Source organism: Acomys russatus, chromosome 13 (assembly GCF_903995435.1).
Source record: "Acomys russatus chromosome 13, mAcoRus1.1, whole genome shotgun sequence".
Classification (NCBI taxonomy): domain Eukaryota; kingdom Metazoa; phylum Chordata; class Mammalia; order Rodentia; family Muridae; genus Acomys; species Acomys russatus.
In genome coordinates, this window is record NC_067149.1 from 42,935,245 (window position 1) to 42,962,704 (window position 27,460).

Here is a 27,460-nt window from a genome sequence, read left to right on the forward strand (position 1 = left end):
TGTTTTGTCTTGTTTTAAAAAAAAAAGACTAAATGTGTATTGTCTTGCAATTAAAAAAAAAAAGAACAAACTTCCTTGTCATTTTAGCCAGTCCTAGGGTAGCATAGTGGTGGGATACGCTGAAGGAAAAGAAGAGCAGAGCTGATCAAGTGTTTGGCCACAGCATATCATAAGGATGACTTTCTCCTGATTAAGTCCTTTTAGCTTTCACAGTTCTACTCAGCAAAGCAAATATGTATATAAACTAGTCTTTGGAACTGGGGTGGTACTCTCCCAGAACAAGGAATCACCAGCTAAACCTCTTCCCCCTTTTTCATTTGCAGCCATTTGTCATCTATGACATGAATTCCTTAATGATGGGAGAAGATAAAATCAAGTTCAAACATATCACGCCCCTGCAGGAGCAGAGCAAAGAGGTGGCCATCCGCATTTTCCAAGGGTGCCAGTTTCGGTCTGTGGAAGCCGTGCAAGAAATCACAGAATATGCCAAAAATATCCCGGGCTTCATTAACCTTGACTTGAATGACCAAGTGACTCTGCTCAAGTATGGCGTCCATGAGATCATCTACACAATGCTGGCCTCCCTGATGAATAAAGATGGAGTTCTCATATCAGAGGGCCAAGGGTTCATGACCAGGGAGTTCCTCAAAAGCCTGCGGAAGCCCTTTGGTGACTTTATGGAGCCCAAGTTTGAGTTTGCTGTGAAGTTCAACGCACTGGAATTAGATGACAGTGACTTGGCCATATTTATAGCTGTCATTATTCTCAGTGGAGGTAAGATTTATCTTTTGATTTTTGTCTAAGAAGGTTGGTGGTGGGATTGCAATTTCCTTAGTGCTGTGCTCCTTTTCACTGACTGTACTTGTTGTCCGGAACATGCCAATGGCACAGTGCCATGAGCATGTCACTACCCAAGCTGAATTCCACAGATTTGCAGAGTGAAGGCTGTGGGGATCCCAGGCTCCTTGCTTTTATTCATCACACTACTTTCCTGTCCAACCAAATCCAATCACGAAATACAAACGCCCTTTACTTTTTCATGTTCTTTTTCCTTGTCTTTCTCCCTTCCTTCCCAAAAGGCCAATCTGGTCTTCAGTTCATTTTATTAATGACATATGTAACTTAACTTTGATGATGCTGCTGTGGTGTACGGCAGGCAATGCTGTGTGATTTGGGCCCATTTACTGCTCCCACCCCACCTTCCCTGCATCAGGAATCAGGGAATATGCACTTGCTAACCACCTTCTCTCTCATGTGGTTTCTTCTGGTGGCTTCCCTTTTATGCCTTTGTAAAGCACTTGGCTGTAATTACCAATGCAGTGTGAACCCAAGAACATACCACGGAGAAAGAAATTGAGCTGCTTGGCCATTTGTTGAAATTTTGGCCATGCAAATACATTACCTAACTAACCTACTCCAAAAGACACACTTTATATCAAATATTGCTTTTGATGGTCTCTCTGCCTCTGTCTCTGTCTCTCTGTCTCTCTCTATCTCTGTGTCTGTCTCTCACTCTCTCTCATTATTGTTGAGTAAGCAGAACACTCTGATTTCATCTCTATCTACAAAAATTGCTTTGAGCCAGATGTGATGGTGCACACTTAGAATCCCAGCACTGAGGAGGCTGAAGCAAGAGACTCTTGACTTGGTGGCCAGCTTGAGCTACTTAGTCTTAAAAACAAACAAGCAAATAAACAAAATTGTTCTTTTTTAAATGATGAGTTCTTATACTGGAACTGACTTTCTGTGTAGCCTCTGCAGCAGCTTATTGGTGAAAATGCACCTGTGGGGAAGGGGACTCCCTAAGTTTAAAGGTATATTATTGCTTCCTATAAAGAGCTTGATCCCATAGTTAGCTTTCTGCAGTTGAGAGCAGAAGCTGTCAACTGGGGTGCACAGTAATTATTAAGGCCACTAAGATCCAACACCAATGCCAGGCAGCGTTCTGAGCTCAGTGAGGTGAGTGCCATCTTTTTTTTTTTTTTTTTTTTTTTAAGTGAGGCATCCAAAGCAATGGAAGATATGTGCATCTTGCACATGTGTAAGATGCAGCTGGGGATCCAGGAACTATATACATACCTTTAATCCCAGCTCTCCAGAGACAGGGGCAGAACCAGGCAGATCTCGATGAATTCAAGGCTTGTCTTATCTAGAGAGTTCTGAGCCAACCAGGTTATGTAGTAAGTGGAACCTGTCTGAAGAAAGATATACCAGGATTGTTGGTCTACTTCCAGAGTCTGTGCTCCAAGCTTCTATTCTGTGCAAAGCAGAGTGGCCTCACATTACTGGGGAGCAGAGAGATAGAAGTATGGTAAGGGCTAGTCAGTATCAACTGGTAACTCACTTTAATTTTGTCCTGTCTTTGTGCGTTGGGGATGGAACCAAGAGCCAGGCAAGCAGCTGCCACTGAAAAGCAACGATTTACTACCCAGATAACACTCTCAGACACTGAAGCAACATTTTTTTTTTTAGTTGAATGGTTGGTTTTTAGGAAGTTTTGGTGCTAGAAATTAAACTCAAGGCCTTAGGCATGTCTACCACTGAGTAATACTTCCAGCCCCAGAAGCACCATTAATAACTATAAAATACTCTCCATTATAAAGGGTCTCTTATAAACTAAATAATCTCCCTATATATTTACATTATTACTTATTTTGAATAAGAGTGAAAACACATACAACTGATGAAAATGTACTTTGTTTTTTGAAACAAGGTTTTGGGGTCTTAGGTGTCTGTTCAGTTACCCTGAACTTAGTATGTTGCTGAAGCTGGCCTTGAACTCCTTATTGTCCTGACTCATTCTCCTCAGTGCTAGGATTATAAGCATGTGCCGGCATATCTTTCTTTGAAAAAAGTTCTAAATTTTGAATATTGCATATTCTTCTATGTAAATTTTTCACAAAATCCCAGACGATTTTGTGATTGTAAATTTTCAGAAGTGGACTTCATAGCGATGAGCATTTTTAAGTCTTGTATTACATCATTACCAGATTGCGTTCCATAAAGTTTGCAGTCATTTATATCCGTAAAGTTTGCAGTCATTTATATCCAAGGATACTAAGGGCAGCATTGGGAAACCCCATTCAAAGGTCTTACTTTGTAAATAGGAAAGGTCTGAACAAGAAACAGTCATGATAGGCTAGAGGCAGAGGCTCAAAGGAGTGCCTGTCTGATACATGCAAAGGTTCCAAGCACCACAGAAATAAACACACACACATATATATATTTATGTACATGCATACACACATACACACATGCATACACAAATGTACATACATACATCATTCACTATTTGGTCAAGAGACCACATTATGAGTAATATGCTTGGATTGATGCTGTAGCCACTATCTCATGTTAGTTTATGAAAGCTAGAATGGCACCAGTGACAAGCGCTCTATATAAAGCAGTTCCTTTTGCCTTTCACAGATTGTCTTCAGAAAAGCCAGAACCAGGTTTCGTATGGCCCACACAACAAGAAAAGATATTACCAAGGTAGCAGCCTGCCAGATTATTAAGATCTTTTTACTCCCTGTGAATAATTCTAGATTTCATCAAAGTAGAGGATTTGCTACTGACATGTCCCTAAGTCACAAAAAGGAAAATCCTTTCCTGACCAAAGTTGACTTTTGTAGGTGAAGCCTAAATACAGACAAGAGTAAAACAGGCCCATGATTGGCCAGCTCGTAGGAATGTGATTCTTTTCCTTCCTCAGAGAGGCTGGTTGCATGCAGGCCAGGTAAAAGCTGTCGAAGCACTGGCTTCCAGGAAGTTGTCATCATCCATAGATGTGATATTAGTCTCCCAAGCCGTGACTTACTAGAGAAAGACAGTTTGCAGATTTACCTCTGCTTGGTTGGTTTATTTTCCTTATTCTAAAATTCCAGAAAGGGAAAACTGCACGTGAATAAGAAGAGGCTTTAATCTGAAAAGCAGAGTTTTGCCCTTATCCAATCTTGACAAAAGTGATGATCTCTTCAGCTCTTCAGAAGCTTGTCATTGTTTTAATGATTCTGGAAACATGGCAAGGACCAGCTGACCCATTGTGAACTTTTCTAGAATCAGGCTGGAGCTTTTGGTCTGGTGAAGGCACTTAGGAGCTCAGGCTGGGGAAATGATGAGCTCTTGTGTAAGAGCGAGGATCAGAGTGAGGGGAGGGGACTTAGAGAGCCCAAAGAGGAAGATTACAGATAGAGGTATCAATTTGACCCAACCCAGGGGGGATTTGCCAGGGAAATAAGTGTTGCTACCCACTAAACACTGCTGACCCTGTTGATCTGGTTCTTAGATCTGAACTGTGTTTAGCAACCCCTCGTGTACTCAGCTCGCTGAGAGAGATGACCTAGTTCTCAAAGTCTCTGTCTCCTCTGAGCTGGAGCAAGAAATGGAATAAAAAGAACAGCAGTGCTCCCGAGCCAAAGCTTAGCACTTCTTAAAAGCAGTTGGTCAGTATCCTGTTGGGTACAGCACCCGTGCACCCGTGTCTTTATCCTCACTTCACAGATAGAAAATTAAGGGTCATGGAATCAGAGTCGTTCAAAATCTGGTACCTATTTAACAGTAGCAGGACTGGGCTAACAGCCAAATGTCCTGTCACCGTGATAGCCCTGTCCCCTCTGCTTCCTTGCTGGAGGATTACAGTTCACTCTCTGCAGCTGGTAGCTGCAGCTTACACTCCCACCCACACGTTCCTTCCTTAAGGCCTGAGCCTGGAAGCCAGGGGAGCACTTCCTTGTAACCCCAGCCAATAATAGCTTCCGTTGCACCCTCTAGTCTTACTGTTGGGGTTAGGTGGCATGGAGAGCAATAAAACTGCATCCAACAAGGAGATGTTTGCAACTGGCGCCACAGACCCATGCCAGCCTTGCTAGCAGGCTTTCAAGCCCTGCCCCATGGCCCATGCCAAGTGTGAAGCTCAGGAAATCTGACAAACTCCAGGACACTCCACTGGACACTTTGCCCCTTGAGTGTGCGCCATGTGGTAAAGAAAAGCCTAAGAGGGTCCAGCTGGAACTCTCCAACAGGAAAAAGCTCTTGTTAATCCAGAACAGCTTAGAATCCATTTCCATTCGTCCTAAACTTTTAAGATATGAGAGAGGAAATTCACTGGATTTTACAATGTATTTTTCGAGGCAAATTGCCACTGCTGTCTGAGTGACAGAGAAACTGCAACTATCCCTACAGTGGCAAAAGCAGGCAAATCATCAGCCTCCTCATTCACCCTCTAGAATCCAGCTTGTGCCAGCCACCTATGGAGTGTCCCCTGCTCTTTCCAGCAGCCCCAGCAATGTTCCTTCTTTAAAGTACCCCTGATGACTGTTTTTGGAGTGACTGCATGTTGAGTGGCTGTGTTCCCATAGTTATACATTTGCCCATCAAAGAAGACTTGATATTCTTTGTCAATTTGACCTTGTTCTGTCAAGCTAATATCTTGGAGCCCTGTGGCTTCATAGTGGACCATGGCCAGTGGATGCACTTTTTAATTTATTGGACTTAAAACAGAATCAAAGCTCAGCCCCTGGGATAAGTTGGCAGGTGCTTATAATAAGTTAAATGCACCCTCCCTCATTTGCTGACTATCCTGAAGATCTGGAACATGGGTTCTAATACAAGTCTTCTATCTGTCTTTGCTGGAGCTCTATGCAGCCTATACCCCAGTTTGCAGATGGAGAAAATGGAACTTCAGAGAGATCAAGTCATTTGCCTGCAGTCACAGAGCTACTAACTGATAGGGCCAAAGTTCAGACCCATTAGTATAGCCAGGCTGGTGCCAGGGGTGTAGCTGAGTTACAGAGCCCACACTGAGCATGTGCAGACTGGGTTCAGTCCCCCACCTTGCGATCGTCATCGTCATCATCATGCACTTCTCTGTGAAAGTCTGTTGCCTTTTGAATAATCGAGGTAAAGAAAGATGTTAGTTACCTTGGTCTTAAGAGTTCTCTAGAATTCATCAATAATAACTACTTCTGATACTTCCCACAAATATTATAATTGAGAATGTTCCTATGCTGTTACTAATATCCAATGTCCTTGTTAAGGTGTAATTTTAATGAGCTAGCAAGCACTATATCTACTGAGCCATCTTCTTAAACTCCTTGTTTGGCTTTGAAAAGTGCTAGGGAAAGGCCCAGGGCTGGTGATAAGCTGTGAAGGCCAGTGCTATAGTTCTTAAATCTGTCATATAGCAAGCACCTGGACACAATGGTTTGCAAAGCTCCCCACAAACATAGACAGTAAACTTCAAACGGCTGAGTAAACATGTTTCCACTTAACCAGACGCCACCATATACCAGGTCATAAGAGAGATAAATGTTTACAAAGAAAAGTTGTAAGAGCAGGCTGAGGCGGGGCAGGGGTGGGGGGTGGGGCTGTTAGTCAGTCAAGTGCTTACTGTACAAGCATGAAGGCCTGAGTTCAGATTCCCAGCACCTGTGTAAAAAGCCTCCTGTCGTGGCTTATGAGTGTAAAACCAGCACTGGAGATGCAGAAACAGGAAGACCCCTGTGCCTTGAAGGCCGGCCACACTAGCTAAATCAGCAAGCTCCACATCCAGTGAGAAACCCTTTCTCAGAAAGTAAGGTGGAGGGTGAGGAAGACACCTAGTGTGTGGGGTGGAACACAAGCATACACTCTCTAGTGTCCTCATTTCTTCTGCTCTGCAGAAGTCACTGAGCAGATGGATCCTTCTCTGTGCAGGTCAAGCAGCCCAGAACCCAGTGGCTGCTGCAGATCACTTTGGGCAGAGGGGCCACCAGGTTTGGGAGTGTCCCTCTACCCCTGTGCCTCGGCTACTCTTCAGCCCTAGAGCATATGTGTTTTGCTTCCATTTTACTACAGAATGGTTTCTGTAAGTTACAGTGGACAGTCTAGCACATTTCTCTGGAACAGCAGGGTGTGCACGTCTCAGTGGAGACCCACAATAGTCACACTTTGATTACTCGGCCAAGGGCCTTTATATCCTCATTAGTCTGTGAACATCTCCCATAGGAGTTAGGTGAAAAGGAGACAAAATCCAAACTACTTTGAAACTCAGACATTAAAAATAAGTATAAATAGCAACAGGCCAACTGTTTTTACGTGTTTTGTAGTCCTGGACATTGAACGTATGGCCTCATGCATGCTGAGCACAGGTATCCCCACTGAACTGCAGCCTCAGCATTATGCCAACTTCCCACTTATTCTATGCCAGCTAATTATTTAACTTTCTTCCCCATTGAGAAAGTTGTTTTTCCAACTCTTCTTCAGATATTGAAAATAAGCAAGAACATCTAATTTCTCTTGAGCTGGACAGCCAGGATCATCAGGCCTCCTGTCCCCCATCAGGTGATGACCATGTCACAGATTAGCTGGCTTAGTAAGGACTAACAAATCTAATGGGCTCCTACGTACACCATGTATGAGGCAGCCCTGTGTGCGAGGTTGGCAGAACGGCTTTGAATAATGACTCAATGTGAGTTACCTAGAAATGTCCCATTAGCTCTCTGTTTTCATAACCTCATGCACTTGGTATGAGAGGGGTGAGGTATATTTATGAGTTTGCAACTGGCACCCAAAGAGAAGTGGGGGCAAGGATGAAGTAATGGGGGAAAATGGTGAAACATCGTAGAATAACCCATAGACAGACAGGCATGTGAGAACATATGCGCTCAGGCTTTTGTTTGCAGAGGATAGAAGACCCCTTATCTGTAACTGCTCCAGAAATAAAACTTCCCACTCCACCCGGCCTGAGTAGGCCGCCATCACCTCGGGACTCAGCAAACATTGGCAGCGGAGGCAGACATGGGATTGAGAGCTGAACTGCTGAGTCATTCCTGTCTACACTGGCAGTCTTGGAAGAGGCTCCTTAGCCCGTCACAGGTGGCTTTTCAGAGCACTTTATCATTTTTGGACTCTCAAAATGTGTATTTAAACTCTGGGTGACCCTAGGCAGCCTTCCAGATAGGCACTGTTCAAAAGTGGGAAAGAGTGAACCCAGGATCCTCAGGTCACCTGACAGGGAAGACACACACAGGGGTGTCAGGTGCCATGCAGCCCAAAAGAACTTTCTCTCTGGTCAGGGAGAAAAGTCCAGAACCACAAGGAAGAATCTGAAAGCCCGACTCCCCCACTTCCTAGATGTGTGGTGGCAGCAATTGTTTACCTCCCTGGGCCTTAACTTCCTTATCAGCTCCCCAAGCGAGTGATATAGCATCATATGAAGCTTCTGGCATTGTGCCTGGGACACTGCTATGCACATAGTGAATGCTAATTTCCCCTTCCTCCTGCGTGATATCATTTGAAGTAGTTCCACTCCATCCTGCCAGTCAAATGGCTTAAAATTCCACCAACCGTCCTTAAAATCCCTTCCTACAATATAAATACCCCTCGGGAGCTCTCAGCTAATCCCTTTATCAGCTATCACTTTAAGGGGATTAGTTGCATATTGAGAACAAAATCCAGAGGGAAAGAGATATAGAGGAGGAGGAGGAGCCAAAGAAGGAAGATCAAAACCCCTAGCCCTGGGCCCCCAAGGAGGCAGGGGAAGCTAGGGCTGTGGATTGCCTCTCCCAGAATTCCCTTGACTTAGCAGGAAATTAAGGTGTTCAGAAACTCATGCCTACCTTTTTTTTCAATCACAAGATCTTCTCAAAAGACAAAAGGAAAGAAAGGAAGGTAGGAAGGAAGAAAAGAAGGAAGAAAGGAAGAAGGAAAAAAGAAGATGGGGGAGGGTGCAAGAGAAAGCGTTGATTAATGTGAAATCATTGCTTGAACAGGGAAGTCTAAGAATGCTTCAGTGCGTCACAGGGAGGATCCACCAGCGACATGTGCACAGTGCATCCTGCAGCAGACAGATGATATCTGTCTGCGAAGCATTTGCAAGGCTTCAGGTTTACTGCACCCTGGCTATTCTGATAGCGGCAGTAAACCATCCATTGGTCAGACCTCTCATTAATTAAGGTTGACTCTGCTAACATCCCTAATAAATCTCCAGCAAGGTACAGCCCAGGATTGGAAAGAGGAAAAAGTGGAATGTTGGAAGGCAAGGGAAAGCTGAAAAGGAGGGAATGATTAAGGGGAGAAGAATAGGAAAAGGAACCCAGAAAAACCAGGGGCATGGCAGAACCAAGACAAGAAAGAAACAGCTTAGTTAAAGCTCCAAAGCCTGCTGTGTGCGTGTGCTAACGTACTCAATACTCAGAAAACTGTGACTTACTTTACCATTCCAATTCTGGTTGAAGCCATATTTACCTTCATAATGAACTGAGGCGAGAGCTCAGTTGGAAAAGTACCTGCCTTCTATGTATAAAGACAGAAGTTTAATTCCCAGAGCCCAGGTTTTTGGTTTTGTTTTTTGTTTTTGTTTGTTTGTGCCAGCTATGAGCCTGGGGAGATGGTTCAGTGATTAAAAGCACTTGGTGGTGTTCTTACAGAGGACTAAAGTTAGTTTCCCAGCACCCATACCAGGTGGCTCACAACTCACAAGTACCTGTAACTCCAACTTCTGGGGATCTAATACCCTCTTCTGGCTTCCTCAGATACCCACACGCATGGCGTATATTCACCACACACACACACATATGCATAAATAATATAAATATGTTTAAAGGCAAGATATGGTGACCTGTGCTTGTACTTGTAATTCCAACACTGAGAAGGTAGGTCCCTGGGGCTTTACATGGCAAACTCAGTAAGAAAACCTGTCTCAGAAGGAAGGAAGGAAGGAAAGAAGGAAGGAAGGAAGGAAGGAAGGAAGAAAGGAAGGTGGACAGCACCTGTAGAACGATGCTTGAGATTGTCTCTCACCTCCATGTGCACACGCTCACACACACAAACAAAACTATTTTTGCAGTGCTATGGATTCAATTCATGCATGGTAGACAAGCACTCTAATACAGTCCTAGCTGTATATTTGTTCGATTCTTTATTTAGAAAGGTTCTTGCTATGTTGCCCAGGCTGGCCTCAAATTTCTGGGCTGAAGCTTCTCTCTCAGCTTTTGGGCATCTTGTATATGTTCCACTGAGCCAACTTCCTTTTTAAAAACAAGAAAACTGAAGTATAGATAAATCTGCCCAAGGTCACCGTGTAAGGAAGTATAAGGTTGGAAAGTCAAGTACCTCCGTAAACTGGTGCTTCTCCCCCAGGGCTCTACGTTCAAATCACCAACAGCCCTTAAAACTTAGAAGATCCCATCCCAGATCCGATACACGGGACACATCTATGTTGTGTTTAGTCTCACTAGTTCATTTTAGTGTGTAGCCCAAGCTGAAGATCCCTGTACTAGATCTGGCTCTCTGCATGGGATGTTTTTCTAAAGCAAGGATAGTGGGAGTGGATGGCCACAGACCATGCCAGAGTTTATTTTTCTCTGTTCACAGTCTGTCTAACAGTCACTATGCTTCTGAAGATTAGATAGAGAAGCATCCCAGAACTCTTAGTATCGTTTCTACAAGGAATATGTATCTGGACAATGCATCTGTTTTGCTTTGAACCTATTCTGGAACCATCCAATCTACATGCTTTCAACTATGAGAGTAAGGATTTGTCCAAGCCCCAAAACATGTCTGTATTGGAAATTATTTTCGTGTGCTCCCAATTTTCCATTCTTACCAAAAGCACCTCCAATCGCTCCATTTCCCATCTCTTGATACATCAGCTCACCCTTACTGACCTGACCCCACCATGTAGTGAGTCACCCCTATAACTCACTATGGCCTTGTGAGAGATGTGGCATGGTTGCCTTCTAAAGCAAACTATCCTCAGAAAGATTAGCTAAGTTGTCCAAAACCAAATGGAAACGTATGTAAGTAGAAGGGAGACAACACTTGGTTCTTCAGGGTACAGGTCCAGGTCCCCTTAGAGCCCATCATGGAATATAAGGTGGAATCCAATAATGGAAATGATGGAGTAAGTTGTAGAGTGCTGAGTCTCCCATAACCCTTCTCCTTCTCAGCATTCATCTCACACTTGGACTGAAGTTCTTCCTGGTTATGGGTCAATATATAGCTGCCCCCACAAACCGACATCTCCCCTTAAAGGACCTAAGTACAGTCCGTTTCAACCCATCACAAGCCAACAAGGAAGGTGGGAAAGGCTCAGATAGCATCTCCTAGAGACCAGATAGAAGGACTGGCCTTTGTTCTGCCTGTCCTTGAAGAAACCTGACCTGTGGCCTGCTGCTATGAGGGCCTAACTGAGCCTCCTGAGAAAACGTATACTAGGGGAATGCAGCCCAGGTAGGTAGGCCCTAGTAGGGACTAGCACTGAGTCTGCTTCAGATAAGCCCTGTACTCAAGGCAGAATCAAATCTGGATAAGATGGAAGCTTTGTAGATCTGCCCAAATCAGATGCTCTCTAATCAATCCCAGGACTGTGTGAATGAAGACCGGAAAGGTTCTTTCCCAATTCTTTGCAGCCTGGGGAGTAAGGATGCAGTAATTGACTCCAGCCTCTTGGAGTGTGTGAGTCAACAGGGTTTCCCCAAAGGGCCTTCTGGGCAGCCCTAGCCAACAGAGAGCCCTTGACCCTGGGTCTATTCCAGACCTGCCTCTCACCTCAACAAGGTGTGAGGACCTCAGAGAGCCCTTCAGGGAATGTCCTAGCAATCCCTCGGCCCCAGGGGATAGAGAGAAGAGAAAGGATGGGATGGTTCTGGGGGCTTGTCTGTGGCACAGTCTCAACTCAGAGAAGGTCCAAGGGACTGTGTGGAGGAAGGTAGGGAGAGAAACAGGGAAGAGAACAGAGGAGGTCCCAAAGCCCATGAAGAAGGAAAGCAGAGGAACAATGGATGGATTCCTTTGCCCTTGACCTAAGACTGAAAGAGGCTGGCTTTTGTTTTGTTGTTAAACAAGCCAGTTCTAAGTTTAGTATGTAAGCTCATGAATACACTTTTCCAATTCAATTTTTAAGTTTATTTCCCTAGTTGAATTGTGTGAAATGTGTACTAGAGGGAATTACAGAACGTTATCTTAGAGCTTTTGAATTAGAGATTTAGAGATCATTGATAGAGTGTACAGATGAGGGAACTGAGCCCAACAAATGTAATCAGTCAGACGCAAGGTCATGGTGCTGATGAAGACAGAAAAGAATGTGGCCCTCTCTGCTCTGTGGGCTCCTTCCCCCACTGTGTGTTCCCTTAACAGAGGTTTGGGCAGGGGACAGCCAGGCTGATCAGTAAATGACCTAACTTGTCACTAGAGAAAATATATTTAATCTGTGACCACAGCATCTCAACCCTTCAGCCAACATCATCCATCACATCGTAAAGAGGAACTTGCCAAAGAGGAGTCTGAAAACCCAAACCAGATCCTTCCCCACTCCCGAAGCAGCAGGTCACATTTCACTCCCTGAGCCAGGTTCCAGCCCATCGTTTGCGTGCCAGGGTCTCGTTGTTTGATAGAGACCCTGTGTTCATTCATATGATCTCTTCGGCAACTCTGTCCCCACTGGTGCTTCTCAAAAAATAAAGAAGGAGAGAGGGCCCAGGAGCCAAGGCTCGAGAACAGGATCCTCACTCAAGCCTCTCTACCCAGGATGCTGCCATTCAAATGCAGGCACATTCACACTGCCTCAGGCTTTCAAAACCTCAGACCTTTAACAATAGTTAAAGAAGTTGGGGGTGGGGAACAGGAGGAAATCAACACTCATTATACCAGAGTTCCAATACAGAGTCTAGCTTTCCTTCAATTTTCAGTGGTTTCTTAAATTTTGAAGTGTTTATTAATTTATTGTGAGTGTATGTGAGCATCCACACACACACATGTGAGCCATGATACATACACATGTAGGGGTTATAACATAGCTCTGTGAAGTCCATCCTACTTCTTCACATGGCTCTAGGGTTCAAACTCAGAGTATTGGTGTTGCACAGCAGCAAGAGCTTTCGCTGCTGAGCCGCCTCGCTGGCCTGAGTGATTTCATTGTAGTGTCACAGCTGAGAAAGGCACAGCTCTTGCAGGAGTGGAGTCTCTAGGCCAGGACTAAATCGTTTGTTCCATTCTCAGAATCTGAGAGTTTTAATTGTTGTTATTATTCCCATGGCCCCACATTTAATTTCTGGAATTTTCAAAGGAAATGGCACTTAATCTAATCAATGGAATTGTTAGAGAAGGAAAAAAAAAGTGAAATCAAAGACATGTTTCCTTCTATAATGAAAAAGAAAATTGAGAGAATGCTCTCCAAGAGTCACCCTGAGACCACACCATTCTCCTGTGCCTCACCTCTGTGGATAAATGTTATGAGAGTTTATTAGATATATCAAAACAAAACACCATTCATGGCAGACATCTTCCGTGTGTGGTGATTCTGCCTTCAGGTTTGCTCACCAACTAAAATTATACTGTTCCATCTGAGACTTTTAGCCAGAACAGCCACTTGCCCATTAACTCAGTCAGCTGAGGGCTTACTGGGCATCATCCATCCACTGGTAGCTCAGAGACATCGGTATACTGCTCCTTCCCAGGCACAACAGCAAAGAGAATGGTGCCGATAACACAAGGGAAGAAGGACTTAAGTGTATAGTGTTTGGATCAGATGTAATCAGCCCTGGGAAAATATAAGCATCTGGTAAATGTAACTTCAAATGTTGAGAGTAGAGGTGGTCATAGGTGCTATGGGGCTCTGAGTAAAAGATGAGGACAAGAGAAAAGGGATGGGGAGAAAGTACTCCACACCACAGGTGATCCACTGAAGAAGCAGCTGAAGTTAACTATGAAGTGAAGGGGCTTTAGGCAGGAGACGCTAAGTCTCTGTAGATAGTCTGACGGATCTGGATGTTGAGGGAATTGGGAACAGAAGTACCTTAGTGTGATTGGAGCAGAAGGACAGCAGCAGATGAGGACATAAAGATGTGGCTATCTCATGGTGAAGGGAGCAGCCTGCAGGGCTAAACTTTGAAATCAAAACGAGACGCTGCAGTGTGTCCTAAATGTTGTAAATGGCTCCTACTTTCAGTAGGTCTTAAGGAGAAAACCCTTACATTTCAATAAATTACATACACGTAGAATACAAGAGCCAAAACGCAAACCCTTTACTCAGAAAAATTTAAAGCAGTGGGTGCAGCAGAGCTCACGTTAGGTCCCAACCCTCAGGAAGCAGAGGCCGGCAAATCTCCCTGTGCTCTAGACCAGTCTTGTTTACATAGTGAGTTCCAGGCTAGCCAGACAGCATAGTAAGAGAGAGAGGGAAGGAGGGAGGGAATGTGGGGGGAGGGAAGAAAAATGAGAAGAAGGAAAGAAGGAAGAGAGAACTTAAAACACACTTCTGTATAGCTCTTGGGTTAAAAAAAAAATAAGGCCAACGTTCTAAGATAGTCTGTTTTAAAAGAACAATGAGAGCCCTGTTCCTGAAGGCCTGTGGGATGAAACCAAAGTGACACTGGGAAGAAAATTTAGAGCCTTAACAACCTCTTAGAATTTGAGAAATCCCAAATGGAGCATTCAAATCAAGAACTTAGGAAAGAAGAAGAAAAAAAAGAAAGTTGAATAAATTTATTTTTAAAAGGAATTAAACATTGAAACAAAAATATAATTTTAAGTTGATTAATAAAACTAAGGGCTATAGTTTAGTGGAAAAAAATAGGGGCTGAGGGCTGGAGAGATAGCTTCGTGGTTTAGAGCACTGGTTGTTCTCTCAGAGGACTCAGATTTAGTTCTCAGCACCAACCAGTGGTTCACAACCAATGGAATCTGATGCCCTCTTCTGACCTCCAAAGGCAGCATGTATGCATGTGGTGTGCATACATACTTGCAGACAAAACACACACATAAACTAAAATAAACTTAATAAAAATTTTAAAGAGAAATAGATAAGTCTTTTAAAAAGTGAAATTTCAAAATGAGAAAACACACAGAAAGCATTAGGCTAAGTAGCATAAAAAGAGTGGATTCCATTTGGTAATGGGGGAAGAACGTGGTCAAAGTACATTATACACATGTATGGAATCCATCAGGAAACCCGCTCACTTTATGTACAAGCAATTTAGTCGAGCAAAAGCTTTTAACAATATATAATGAAAAGAGATTATAAATTAGAGTATAAAAGAATATCATGCACAACCCCACCCAAAAAGAGTTTATTTGTCTTGCTTTCTATGCCATAGCGAGCCTAGGCGGATGAAAAGCTAGGGAAGAAAAGTCAAAAGTAGTAAAGGATTTGTCACCAGGGCCAGAGGGCTCTTCACATAAACTCCAAGGAACCACAGACGAGCAGGTCAAAACTGAAGGGAAACAGAACTGCACTCACAAGGCCGGTGGTTCCCAGTCGCTACCCAAACAGGCAATAGATGGCTCAGAAGATAGTGCTCCCCACTACACTGCCCACAGATATCACAAAGCCCCGAGTAAGATCTTAACAAATGAGCGCAGGGACGGAGGGAAGTCTACTAATGTAATCCATCACACTAGGCTAAGATAAAATCCTATCTTTTCAGATATCATATCTCTTTAGATAGAAAAATATAAAAGCCTTCAATAAAATTTAACCAACATTCCTGACTAAAACAAATTTAAAGCTTTAAAATTCTTGGAAAACCAAAAGTAAAACATATTCACCATAATCTACAGCAAACGTCGCACTGTGGCAAAAGCGTTAGCAGCATTTGCTTCCTGGTTAGATTAGGCAGACACAAGGGTGTCCTACGGGGGCACAGTACTGCCCCCCTGTAGCTGCAGACTGGGAAGCTGAGCCAGGAGGGCTGACAGAGCCCAGGAGTTTGGGCCTGCCTAGGCGACAGAGTGAGACCTTCCTTCAAAACAAGACAGAAAGGTAGAAAGGAAACAAAGAAAACATATGTTAAGAGCTGATGACGCACACCTGCAGTCTCGTCGCCCAGAAGAAGTGTTGGCTACCCTGTAGGGAGGGGTGCTCCCCTCCAAAGTGAAGCGGTGTTTTCTCCTACCATCTGGTCTTGCTGGAAGTGGGATGTGCCACGCTACACAACAACAAAACTTATGCTTGAAAACCTTATTTGAAACTGTTATGAGAATGAAGGTAGAAGCTATAACATGGTTGGAAATGTGATTTCTGTGAGGAGAAACATATTGGCAGAAGAGGCCTTGGGTTGAGGACAGGCTGCTCCCCACGGTGTCACATACATCACACAGTCCTGCATGGGAAATGATCCCATCCTTGAGTCTTGCCCATTAGCCACAGAGCCGGGTACCTCACCAGTTTAAGAAATAAGACAGAGTTGGAGGCCTGCGCTCCGTGGTAGCGTATGTGCCTGCCAGCTTGAGCACCGGGTGTCATGTCCAGCGTGGGAAGGTGGTAGCCTAACCCTGCCCATGCCGTAGAGCCAGCCCAGAGAACGCTTGACAGAGCCTCCTTTTGTCTTTGGTTTCTCTCAGACCGCCCCGGCTTGCTGAACGTGAAGCCCATCGAGGACATCCAAGACAACCTGCTGCAGGCCCTGGAGCTCCAGCTCAAGCTAAACCACCCTGAGTCCTCGCAGCTGTTCGCCAAGGTGCTCCAGAAGATGACAGACCTCAGGCAGATCGTCACAGAGCACGTGCAGCTACTGCATGTGATCAAGAAGACGGAGACGGACATGAGCCTTCACCCCCTGCTCCAGGAGATCTACAAGGATTTATATTAGCAGAGAAGTCCTCCCCGCTGACAGTGTGTTCCTTCTTCTTTCGATTGCACTATTATTTTGAGGGAAAAATCTGACACCTAAGAAATTTACTGTGAAAAAGCATTTTAAAAACGAAAGGCTTTAGAACATGATCTATTTTATGCATATTGTTTATAAAGATACATTTACAATTTACTTTTAATATTAAAAATTACCACATTATGAAATTGTTTATAGTATTTAAAGATTTAATGTGTGTCTCCCATTCTACCATGACAGATCTGGGGTGGATTTGCCCGTTTTATTTGCCCGTTTTATCCCTCCATAGCAGTGGGGTCTGGCTCCAGGTCTCCTGAAGGTATCAAAGCCTGTGACTGTTAAGTTTTTATAAAATGGTATGTTGCACATAAACTATGCACACATTGTTTAAACCACTTCTAGACATTTCTAATACCTAATACACTGGAACTTTTGTAAGTTGGAATACAGTGATGAAATAGTGACCAGAATGGGAAGAGTCGTAAAATTCAATAATTCACAAAAAATGCCCCCCATATATTTGACCCACAGACATAGATTCCACAGATTTGAAGGTTTGACTCTAAATCCTATTAATGGGACACTAAATTGGCCCCAGGAGTTGTCTCAACACTGCTAGGAGCTCCAGAGAGCACAAATGTTTGAAGTGTTAGCACTATGGGGCTGGAGGTGTAGCTTGGTCAGGAAAGTGCTTGCCTAGCAAATAGACAGCCTTGGAGTTCATCCCTACCACTGGAGCAAAAATAATCTTGGAAGACACCTGTAATCCTCACACTCAGAAACAGAGGTAGTAGGATCAGGAGTTCAAGGTTGTCTTTCAACATTGTCTATCTATCAAGGCCAGCCTAAGCTACATGAGACCCACTTCAAAAGCAAAGGGAGGCACTGCCTGGAGAGATGGCTCAGTGGTTATGAATACTGACTGCCCCATTCACTTCCCAGCACCCACATCAGTTGCCTCACAACCACCTGACTACAGGCTATCTAGACCTTTCTTTGGGTATTCACACACACATGACATATCCATGACCATAAATAAAATATTTGTTTTAATTTTTAAAAAAATGAAGGGGCAGCCAGGTGGTGGTAGTGCATGCCTTTAACTCAGGAGGCAGAGGCAGGTGTGGATCCCTGTGAGTTCAAAGCCAGCCTGGTCTACAAAGCAAGTCAAGGACAGCCAAGGTTACACAGAGAAGCCCTGTCTCAAAAAAAAAAAAAAAAAAAGAAAGAAAGAAAGAAAGAAAGAGAAAAAGAAAAAAAAATGAAGGGGCAAATGCCTCAGTCAGTAAAAGTGCTAGCCTGACCACCTGATTTCCAGCTGTGGAATACTGATAAAAAGCCAGTTGGTAATACACATCTGTAATACCAACACTCATATGATGAGATGGGAGGCAGAGACAAGAGAATGTTCTAGAAGCTCTCAGGCCAGTTAGCTGGAATGTTCACAGCAGCAGAAACAAGAAAAGCCCTACTTCAAAAGGGTGCAAGTCAAGAACCAGCTACAAAAGTTGTCTTTTGACTGCCACATACAAATAAGTAGATAAATAAATATTTTTCAGACTTTAAAGAGTGGGAGTCTGCCAAAATGAGCTTATCGTTGAATTGAGAGGAAAACCATGACTCTTCCTTACAACATTATAATGCAGGTAACTACTTATGTGCTGAACAAATGGTCAGAGCTCTTGGTCACATGCTAGGGGATGGTTTGCGGGAAAGTGAAGACTCATGAAGATTGAAAAATCAGGGTGGAAGCTGTGGACTCAGACGCAGTCCTCAAGGGTGGTGTTGAATTGAGACTTCTGCAAGAAAAGCACCAAAAGGCATTACAAGGAGAGCAAAGCAGCAAGAAAAACAGAGCAGAAGAGGAGAGGACCTTGCTGCCACCTGGTCCTAGGCATAGACAGCAGGGATGCTGCGGCTCTTCCCATCAGCCTCCCAAGGACCATTTGCCTAGAGATCCCTTATTTTATTGAACTGAGAGGCTCATGATGCATATCATATTTGCAACAAATGCCAGCAAGCAGATTATAAATTGCTCCCTAGCATTAGAGGCTTCTGAGTTGGTTGAAGCCATGAGATTCACATTGTGTCTTTAAAGCAAGCCCTGTGGCTGAATGACCACAGGTCTCTGCCCTCCAGGATGATTATTCCCATGCCCTAACTTAATCCCGGCATTTACCAGAACATGTGGTGTTTCTGCCCAAGAGACTACAACTTTAGGGTTGGGGGCTATTAAACCGAAACATCAAGAAAGCTCTTTCCACCCTCTTGGAAGGAAATGCATCTCTAAAGAGTGAGATTATGAAAGTGAGTCTTGAATCCAGCCCTAAAAATACACAAACCCTACACTCCTCAGAAAGACAACCTCAGAGTCCAAACCTTTAAAATGACAGATAGAACTAAGCCACATTGGAACCAGAGCCAAGGCCATAGCTGAGTGACATCCAAACATTTGGAAGGAAGGTGACAAATTCACTCAGCCATATGGTGGTTTCTTTCTGCCTTGATGCAGAGCATCCGGGGATTTTGAAACATCCAGATGACTGTCGGGTGTCTTCACAATGTTGGCGCCACATTGGGAGTTTATCGTGGGGGGGGGGGGGGAGATGTCAAGAGAAAATGTGCAAGCCACAGGCAAGGTGGGGCTTTCAGTGGAACCTGGGAGGTGATCCCTTGTTTACAAGGTTCTCAAACAAAAAGCCTTTCAGCTTTCTGCCTGATCTCCATTCCCACCAGCGCTCCACAGCCCAGCCAAGCCTTTTCCACATTTTCAAGCTCTGTTGCCAATGGAGTCGTTGGGAGAGGGATGCTCTCAGCTCTCTGGCACCAATGCTTAGCGTTAAATAGCTTTTAAATCCTGGCAGCTTTCGAATTCCCATCTCTCAGATTTTTTACCCTGTGGCTTGGATGATCATTTGCTAAATATTTTACAACACATTATATTCATCTCTTAAAGCTCCTGCTCCTTCCCTGCCCCCCCCCCACCGCATGATTCACAAGTTAATCAACACATGCATCATCGGTTATTCATAGCACTTTCTCTAGGCACAAACACACTTAAGGATTCCTGTTAATAAAAATAGGAAGAAAAGTAACTTTGGTCAAGAGTCAAGCCCTCGTCCCACGCCTGCACTGACCATGGCCCAGCATCCCTCAACATCTTTATGTGATGAGCAGGACATAGGGAGAGCAGATACCTCAAGAAACCAGAGCTCCACCACATTTTCTCCAGCCATGGGAAACCTGAGCTGACCTGCATTTCTGGGCTTTTGTTGTTCTGCTTTTGTTTTGTTTCTTTGACTTCTGTGTTTAAGTCTGAGTGAGGAGCAAGGAGGATTCAACAGGAGAAGCAGGGCAGGAGAATGGGGATGGTTGGAGGTGAGGGGCTCAGAGGTCAAGCATGTGCTTAGCCTCAGGGAGGTCCCAGGTCCCGTCCAATGTGTCCCTCCCTGTACAACAGTGTGAGCTGGTGTCACAGTGCACAACTTCAAATTCCAGTTGTGGATTTGAAGGCTAAAACCAGAAGGATGGCCATAAAAGAAAGCAGCTGCTGCCACTGCATTCCAGTGACTTCTTCTTGGCCATCAAGGAACAAGTCCTTGCCATGAGTGGGCCCTGACTTGTGTGATGGCTACTACAACGGGGATGCTGAGCAAAGTGATAGGGATAAAAGAAGATGATGGGTACCTGTTCCAGAGACAGGGGAATACCCAGAGTCAGGACAGATAGGGTCCCTTATTCCCAATCCTCAGGGCAAGAATCATAGGAACCATAGCTGATTTCCACCATGATGTCACAGTGCTATCATGAGAGCAAAGAGATACTGTGTCTGTCCTTTACCAGATAGACTGGTCCCTGTTTTCCTCTTTCCTCACCCCATCCCAGTTCTTTGCCTGGCTCCTAGGGATCTTTGTGTGCATCATTACCTATTATCTGCAGGTTCCCATCCTTTGTCCATGACTGGCTGCACACTTGGACAGGAACACACACACACACACACACACACACACACACACACACACAGAGGAGAGAGAGAGAGAGAGAATAAATAAGTTTTAAAATGACATTAAGAAGCAAGTGTGTGGTAGTCCCAGCTGGTGATGAGGCTGGCATGGGAGAATTGCTTGAACTTAGAAATCTGACGGCCGCCTGGGCAACAAAGCAAAATCTTGCTTCCGAAATGAATAGACACAGACTGAGGAGACAGTTTAGTCAATAAACTGCTTGTTATGTAAGCATGAAGGACTGAGTTCAGATCCCCGGTGTCCATGAAGAAGCTGTATGCTGGAGAGACACAGACAGGAAGGCCCCTAGCCCAAGGACTTAGTGGCCAGCCAGCCTAGCCAAACAGCAAGTTCCATGTTGAGTGAGAGGCCATGCCTCAAAATAAATAGATAATAAAAACCAAGTAAAATAGAAGGGTCTTAGAGTTAAGAAGCTCAGGCATTATCTAGTCCCACAGTTCATATTTGGCAAAGTCTACCCAGGACCAATGGGGAGGGGACAGGCCCTGCCCTCAAGAGGTCACAGTCTGTGCATGAGAAGATGCAACCCTGAAGAGACAGCTGCCTAGATGTGCAGATCCACAGAGGGTACGGTGGGTACCAGAGTGTCCCAGCTCTCCAAGAGTGCAGGGGTAGAAAGTCAGAGCTCCAGGCCTGTGTCTACCCCACAGCGAAGAGATCTCTTGGACTGTGTTTGGAGGCCATGGGGATACAGAGGAAGTTGCCAAAGCAGCAAAGGGATATGATCAAATTTGAAATTTGGAAAACAAGCTTCCCAAAAGTCAATGCTGCCCAAAGTATAAATTCCTTCTCCAAGGCTCCCCAGGATGGCCCAGCCCTGGATGGTTACCTGGAAGGAGGGACCCCTTGGAGACTTCCAGCCCTGAGGCCTGGCTCTGCCCCTGGTTCCCACATACTGTGCTTATTCATGCACCCCGAGGTTCTGACTCACTTTGACCCTCTAATCTAGTGACAATCTTCTGGCCCACATAATAGCACCCTCTTCCTAACTCCATTACTTCCCCTTCCCAGGAGCCAAGGCCTCACCTACCCCCAACTACAAAGATCTTCTGCTGCACCAAGGCCTTCAGGCCTCCACTGTTTCACCTGCATCACCATCATCTCAAGGCCATTTCTGGTCCTGTGTCTCAAACCTACTTCCACATCTGTTTTCCAGAAAGATCCTTTGATTGAGAATTAGGGTTACAGTCACAATTCAGTGGTCAAACGCTTGCCTAGCATGCCCAAAGCACTAGGCTCAGTCTCAGATACCCCAGCAAAGTGGTTACATAGGACCTGAAGTCCTAGGCATCAGCCAAGATTAACATATTCAGAGTGTTGGTTGCCCACATCGTCTTTCCAAATGCCAGTACTACCACCAGTGGGGCTGGTAGCTTATTGAGATGATCCTAAAATGCATGGAAGCCTTCAAGCTACCATGAGCAACAGCAAAAATAAGGGAAGAGAAAGATGGAGCAAACTTCCAGGGACATAAGGCTGGAGAGAGCCCAGTGGGTAGTGCGTTCAAATAACAGCATCCTGGTGCAGACTTCAGAGTTATACTGGCTGGGGTTAAAATTCCAACTCCACAGTGTGCCAGTCTAATGACCATGAGGATATGGCCAGTGTCTTAATCTCTTTAGGCCTAAATTGCCCTCAAATGTAAAATGGGGTAATAGCCCCATCTCCAGGGTTATTGTGTGGATTAAATGTAATAATGACCGTAAAGTAATTCTGAGTTTCTTGGCACACCTCAGCCAGCGTTGCTTGCAGGCCGCATTATTGCTGCTGTTACTAATGTGCCCTTCAAGGGGTGCTGCCCTGAGACAGAGCCTTGCCCAGTGTGCAGGAGATTTTGGATCTATCCCCTGCACCACAGAAAGTAATTAATTTAATTCAATTTAAAAATAAAACATCCAAGAACTAGAGGGACAGCTCAGTAGTTAAGAGCACACACTGCCCTTGCTGAGGACCTGAGTTTGGTTCCCAGCTCTACATTTGGTGGGGCACAACCTCCTGTAACTCCAGCTTCAAATGCTCTGATGCCCTCTTCTGGCCTCTGCAGGCGCTGCACTCACATACACATACTACAGCTACACACAGAGAGAGAGAGAGAGAGAGAGAGAGAGAGAGAGAGAGAGAGAGAGAGAGAGAGAGAGAGAGAGAGAGAGAGAGAGAGACGGACGGACGGACGGACGGACGGACGGACAGATGGACAGACAGACAGACAGACAGACAGAGACAGAGATAATAGGGACAGAAATAAAAGAGACAGAGACTGAGAGAAAATATGAATACGGAAGCATATTTTTTAAATTCTCGTGTGATACCCTGGGACCATGGAGGAGGTTTGTCTACCTTAATGCCTTGGAGACCAGAAATATGCCCAACTGCATTGGTTTGTTTATTTGGTTTGGTTTGGTTTTTTTTGTTTGTTTGTTTGTTTGGGGGGGTTTTTTGTTTGTTTGTTTGTTTGTTTTGTTTTGTTACAAAGTTTCTCTGTGTAGCCCTGGCTGTCCTAAATCTCACTTTGTAGACCAGGCTGGCCTCAAACTCAGAGATCCACCTGCCTCTGCCTCCTGAGTGCTGGGATTAAAGGTGTGTGCCGCCACTGATAGTCTGAATTTTTAGGAGTAGGGTCAAAATATATTCAAAAGAGTTTGTCCCCAATCCACAGGTATTAGGAGGGGAAGAAATATTTGAAAGACAATTGTGCTGTGTTCTGACTTAGAATAAATGCAAAAGCTAAGGATGAAGGAACGTTTTCTCCAAGAGGAGCAGGGATTTTCTCTGGCGACTTCTGCTCCTAATTTTAGATAAATATTACATAGTTTGAATTTCCAAAGGGGTTATAATGAATAAGAAAATTGCTAATTTGAGTCTGCAGGGAGTGGGTTGGGATATTTCCATCCCTCTGGAGTTTTGTAAATATGTTCCAGGGCAAATGTTCCCAGGAGAACGTCATTTCTGGGATCTGTTTAGCGCCAAGGGCTGGTCTCAGGGACAACACAAGTGGCTCCCTGCAAGAGTTGGAAAGTGGATCCCCAGACCCACTTTCCACATCGCTACAAACCACGGAGTATGGATGAAAGGCTCCATGTCAGACTACACATCTGCCACTTTTTAGGTCTGAGGCTGTGGGCAAGTCCTCGCTGGAGACCTGGTAGTTGGCCTGGAGAATTCTCTAAACATCCATTTATCATGAAGCAAGGATGGGCCTCTGTTCTCCTGGCTATACCAATGGTACCTAGCTTACATGTCTCCTGGAAGATCAAATAAAGGCAAAAAAAAAAAAAAAAAAAATCTTATCACTCCTGGTTGCAGATAAGAAAGTTAACACCCAGTGAATCCAGAGAGCCAGCCTAAAGATTTCTGAAAGAAAAGTGGAGGCCCACACCATTCAGACGTCTTCCTTAGTTGTGCTACTTGGGAAAGTGAAAGAATACAAGCCTGGGGAGGCAGGAACCAATCACATTTGAATGCTGGCACAGCTGTGTACCTGCTGTGGCTACAAGCATGGTGACTCCTCTCTGGGCCTCAGTTTCTCCTTCTGCAAAGCTAGGAAGCTGTTCGGTCTTCTAGCCCTGATACCCCCAAGACCTCAGACCTCCTGGGGAGGCAGGCCAGAGGACAGAACTCTGGCTGCCCGTCAGAGGCCCACGGTCTCTGTTGCCTGAGTGTGTGTTCTCAGCTCAGAGCCACCCGGGCCTGGGCCAGGCTGCAGCCAGTGTTCATTAAGGCTGAGCTGGCTGCCTCCAAGGGCAGGGGAGGGGACACCGGATGGCTGGTTGGTTCCGACCCGAAGCCAAGATGCTGAGAGAAGGGCGTTGTGCTGAGTCAGTTGCTGGCAGCTCGGCCTGGGGTCCCTGGCCACCCTGTCTGCCAGATGGGCCAGCTCCAGGCAGGCCTCGGAGGAGCCCATGTTATCGATGCTGCTGCTGCTGCTGCCACAGTGGTGGGCAACATGCCTTGGAAAAGCTGTACTGTGGCCAGGCCTCCCACGGCTCTTAGGGATGAAGTGGGGGGGGGAACTTTTTTTTTTTTTTTTTTTTGAGCTGCCTCCTATTGGCAAGATGCTAGCCAAGGCTTTCTCCTTGCTCTGTCCCCTGATGAAGGTGACTATTCTCTCCAACACCATGCACACGCTTTGCTCATAAACTGCTTTCTACCTTCTGGGTCCTGGCTCAAGCTCAGTAAGGCAGTGTATGGGACAGGACCCAGCCAGGAGCAAAGGCAAGGGCAACTAGGGCAGAAGAGCCTCTAAAGTAGAGGCCACAGGCAAAGAGAAGTCAGGACTCAGCGAAGCCAGCGGAGGAGGGTGATCGAGGCAAGCTGGGAAATGAGGGAGACCGTATTAGCCCAGACGCTGAAGGCCAAGAGGTGACCAAGAAGGTACAGCCTTGCAGAAGCTCCTAGACAAAGGCTGAAGCCTAAGGCAGGGCTCAGGAAAGGCCCAGAAGGGAGCAGCCCACGGGAAACCGTCCTCTGCAGCCACAGCCCAGAGGAGACAAGTGGGAATGAGTGTGCCGGTCACGCCATGAAGAAAACCAAGGCCCAGGCATGGGTTCTAGCCCTGAAACCCACAGATGCTGTGGGCAGATGTGTGAGACAGTGCAGCATTTGCACAGGACCCTCATACACCCTTCAGTAAAGGTGAAACCATATCTGCATTAGAATATTCAACCCAGCAGAAGAGCTGTGTAAACAGGTGCCATGCCAGTTTAAGAAGCAATGACTCAAGTCTGCACATGCTCAGTACAGGCACAATTTCTCCCTACTATTCTATGCAAAGTTGTTTGAATCCACTTATGCATGTGAAAACCATGGATGCCAAGAGTTGACTTTTTTTTTTTTTTAAGTTTTAAAAATCACGCTTAAAATGTCACTTGAAAGCCAAATTGTCTCACTTCATTCTACTTAGCCCAAGGTCTTCAAAACAAAAAACAAAAAACACGCTCCTCAAAATGGGGTGTTCCCTTTCTCTTAAAGCTTCATAAGCCCCTAAAACAGGGCTGTGTACCCTACTCTAAGAAGCACAAACTTTCAGAGAAAGACCTGCCTTGCCCGATGCCATGCAGGTGATCGTCTCCTGCCAAGCACAGCTGCCATGAAAGCGGCTGAGCGAGAGGAAAGGAAGAGGAGGTGACAGGAGGTCAGCAGAGGCAAGAAGGGAAAAAGTTAGAGCCCAATGTCAGTAAATGCTCACTGGCCTTGCCTGTCCCTGGCTCTCCACAGCTTCTAGGGACACACAGATAAGGGTGGTGTGACTCAGGCCACCAAGGAACTCACTTTCGTGGAGATAAACACAGAAGCTGGCAGCCACAGAGCAGCCTGGCAAGCAGAGGAAGCCGGAGGGGCTGGAGGCAGGGCCAATATGGCTGGATAACTTTGGGCAAGGCTTCTGGAACCTTCTTGTGATTCTTCTCGTATAGCTTAGGAAGTGCATAGCTACCCCTGGAGGTCACAGTAAGGAGGGAAGGAGAGAAAACAGTGAGTCCTGTCCGCTCTGCTCTCGCCTCCAGTGTTGGTGTTGGGGACAGGTTGCAACTAAAGGTAACCTCATCATCTGGCTGGTGTCACTGGCCACCTGATATCTTAAGCGATTATTTGAAATTTCCCGGGCAGTCTGAGCTACGGGCTTCTAGGGGCTGTGGAGGTTGGGGAAGAAAGTCAACTTGGCTGCCAAGGGAAGAGGTGGCTACACAGAGGAGGTGACATTTGAGGCAGAGTCTCAAACGAGGTCTTGGTGAATTACCTGGGCAAACAAGAAAGAAAGAAATGCTGGGTGAGAGGCTCGTGTGCAAAGGTGGACGTCGTGCAGGAAAGAGCAGTCTTTCTGTTTCATTAAAGCATAAGGCACTGAGAGGGAAATAGCCTAACCAGCATGAGATTGGACTTTGTCCTGAGGAGAATAGGAAGCCATAGAAGATGGTTAGCAGGTGTGCTAGCTCTCCTGAGAAAGCCACATTTATAAAGAGAAAGGTTTGTTCTGGTTTATACTTTGGGGTTTGCCTGGGGCTGTAATGTGCCTGCACACAGTGTTAGTAGTTGTATCCCAAAACAGAAAACAAGGAGAGGAACAAGCTGGGGGCCCCCTCATCCCTTCAGGGAATGCCCATGATGGCCTAAGACCTCCAAGGCCCTGCTTCTCAAAGGTCCCATTTCCTCCTTACAACATCGCCCCAGAGACCAGGCCTTAACACATGTGCGCCTTTGGGGAAACATCCAAGATCCAAACGTGCAAGCCGGGAAGCAGCATGGCCAATCCTCACTCTAAGGATTCCCTTGGCCGGCCCCTGGGAAGACACGTGTGATTTGTGGAGACCACCAAGAGGTTGTGGCTGGCATGTAGACGAGTGGTGGCAGTGGCAGGGGGTGGGGGGCAGGGGGGGGGGTGGGGAAGGGCACTGGCCACAGAGACAGAGGGAGCAGACAGAAGTGGAAACAGATGTGGGGATCACAGAAGACAAACATCAGGTCTCGACTTGGTGACACAGGCTATAAGGCAGGGGCACACTCTTTATTTGGAGAGGTATTTTACTTCCTGAGGGTGAAGTACCTGCAGGGTCCCAGGTCAAGTGTCTAGATGGCTATGAGATGCAACAGGGAGCTGGATCTTCAGGGAAGAAAGTGATAACAGCCGCACTAAAGGGCAGTAGAGGCGCCATCTTGACTCTCCAAGCCCCATTTCCCCACTGAAATTGACAGGCGGCTTGACACATTTTTTTTCTCTTGTTTTCTTTTTATCCCTAAAAAGATTCTCCAGGTATTTATTGGGGGCCATTTATGTGCTGAGGCTATTGGAGAAGTTATTTCCCCACCAGCTGCCAGTTCTTAAGTCTTCCCTAGGCAAAGATGGGTGTCGTCCCA

General features: G+C 45.5%; 1 protein-coding gene across 6 annotated transcripts in view; it reads left to right on the forward strand.

The window, feature by feature from the left end:
- Pparg (peroxisome proliferator activated receptor gamma) overlaps positions 1-16,790 on the forward strand; it is a 126,666-nt gene extending 109,876 nt beyond the window's left edge. For all 6 annotated transcript variants that reach the window (XM_051155117.1, XM_051155115.1, XM_051155116.1 and 3 more), the window contains 2 exons: positions 324-774; positions 16,321-16,790. In XM_051155117.1, coding sequence (XP_051011074.1) covers positions 324-774; positions 16,321-16,568 — 699 coding nt within the window. In that variant the 3' untranslated portion in view covers positions 16,569-16,790. The remainder of the gene's footprint in view (positions 1-323; positions 775-16,320) is intronic.
- The last annotated feature ends 10,670 nt before the right edge of the window (positions 16,791-27,460 follow it).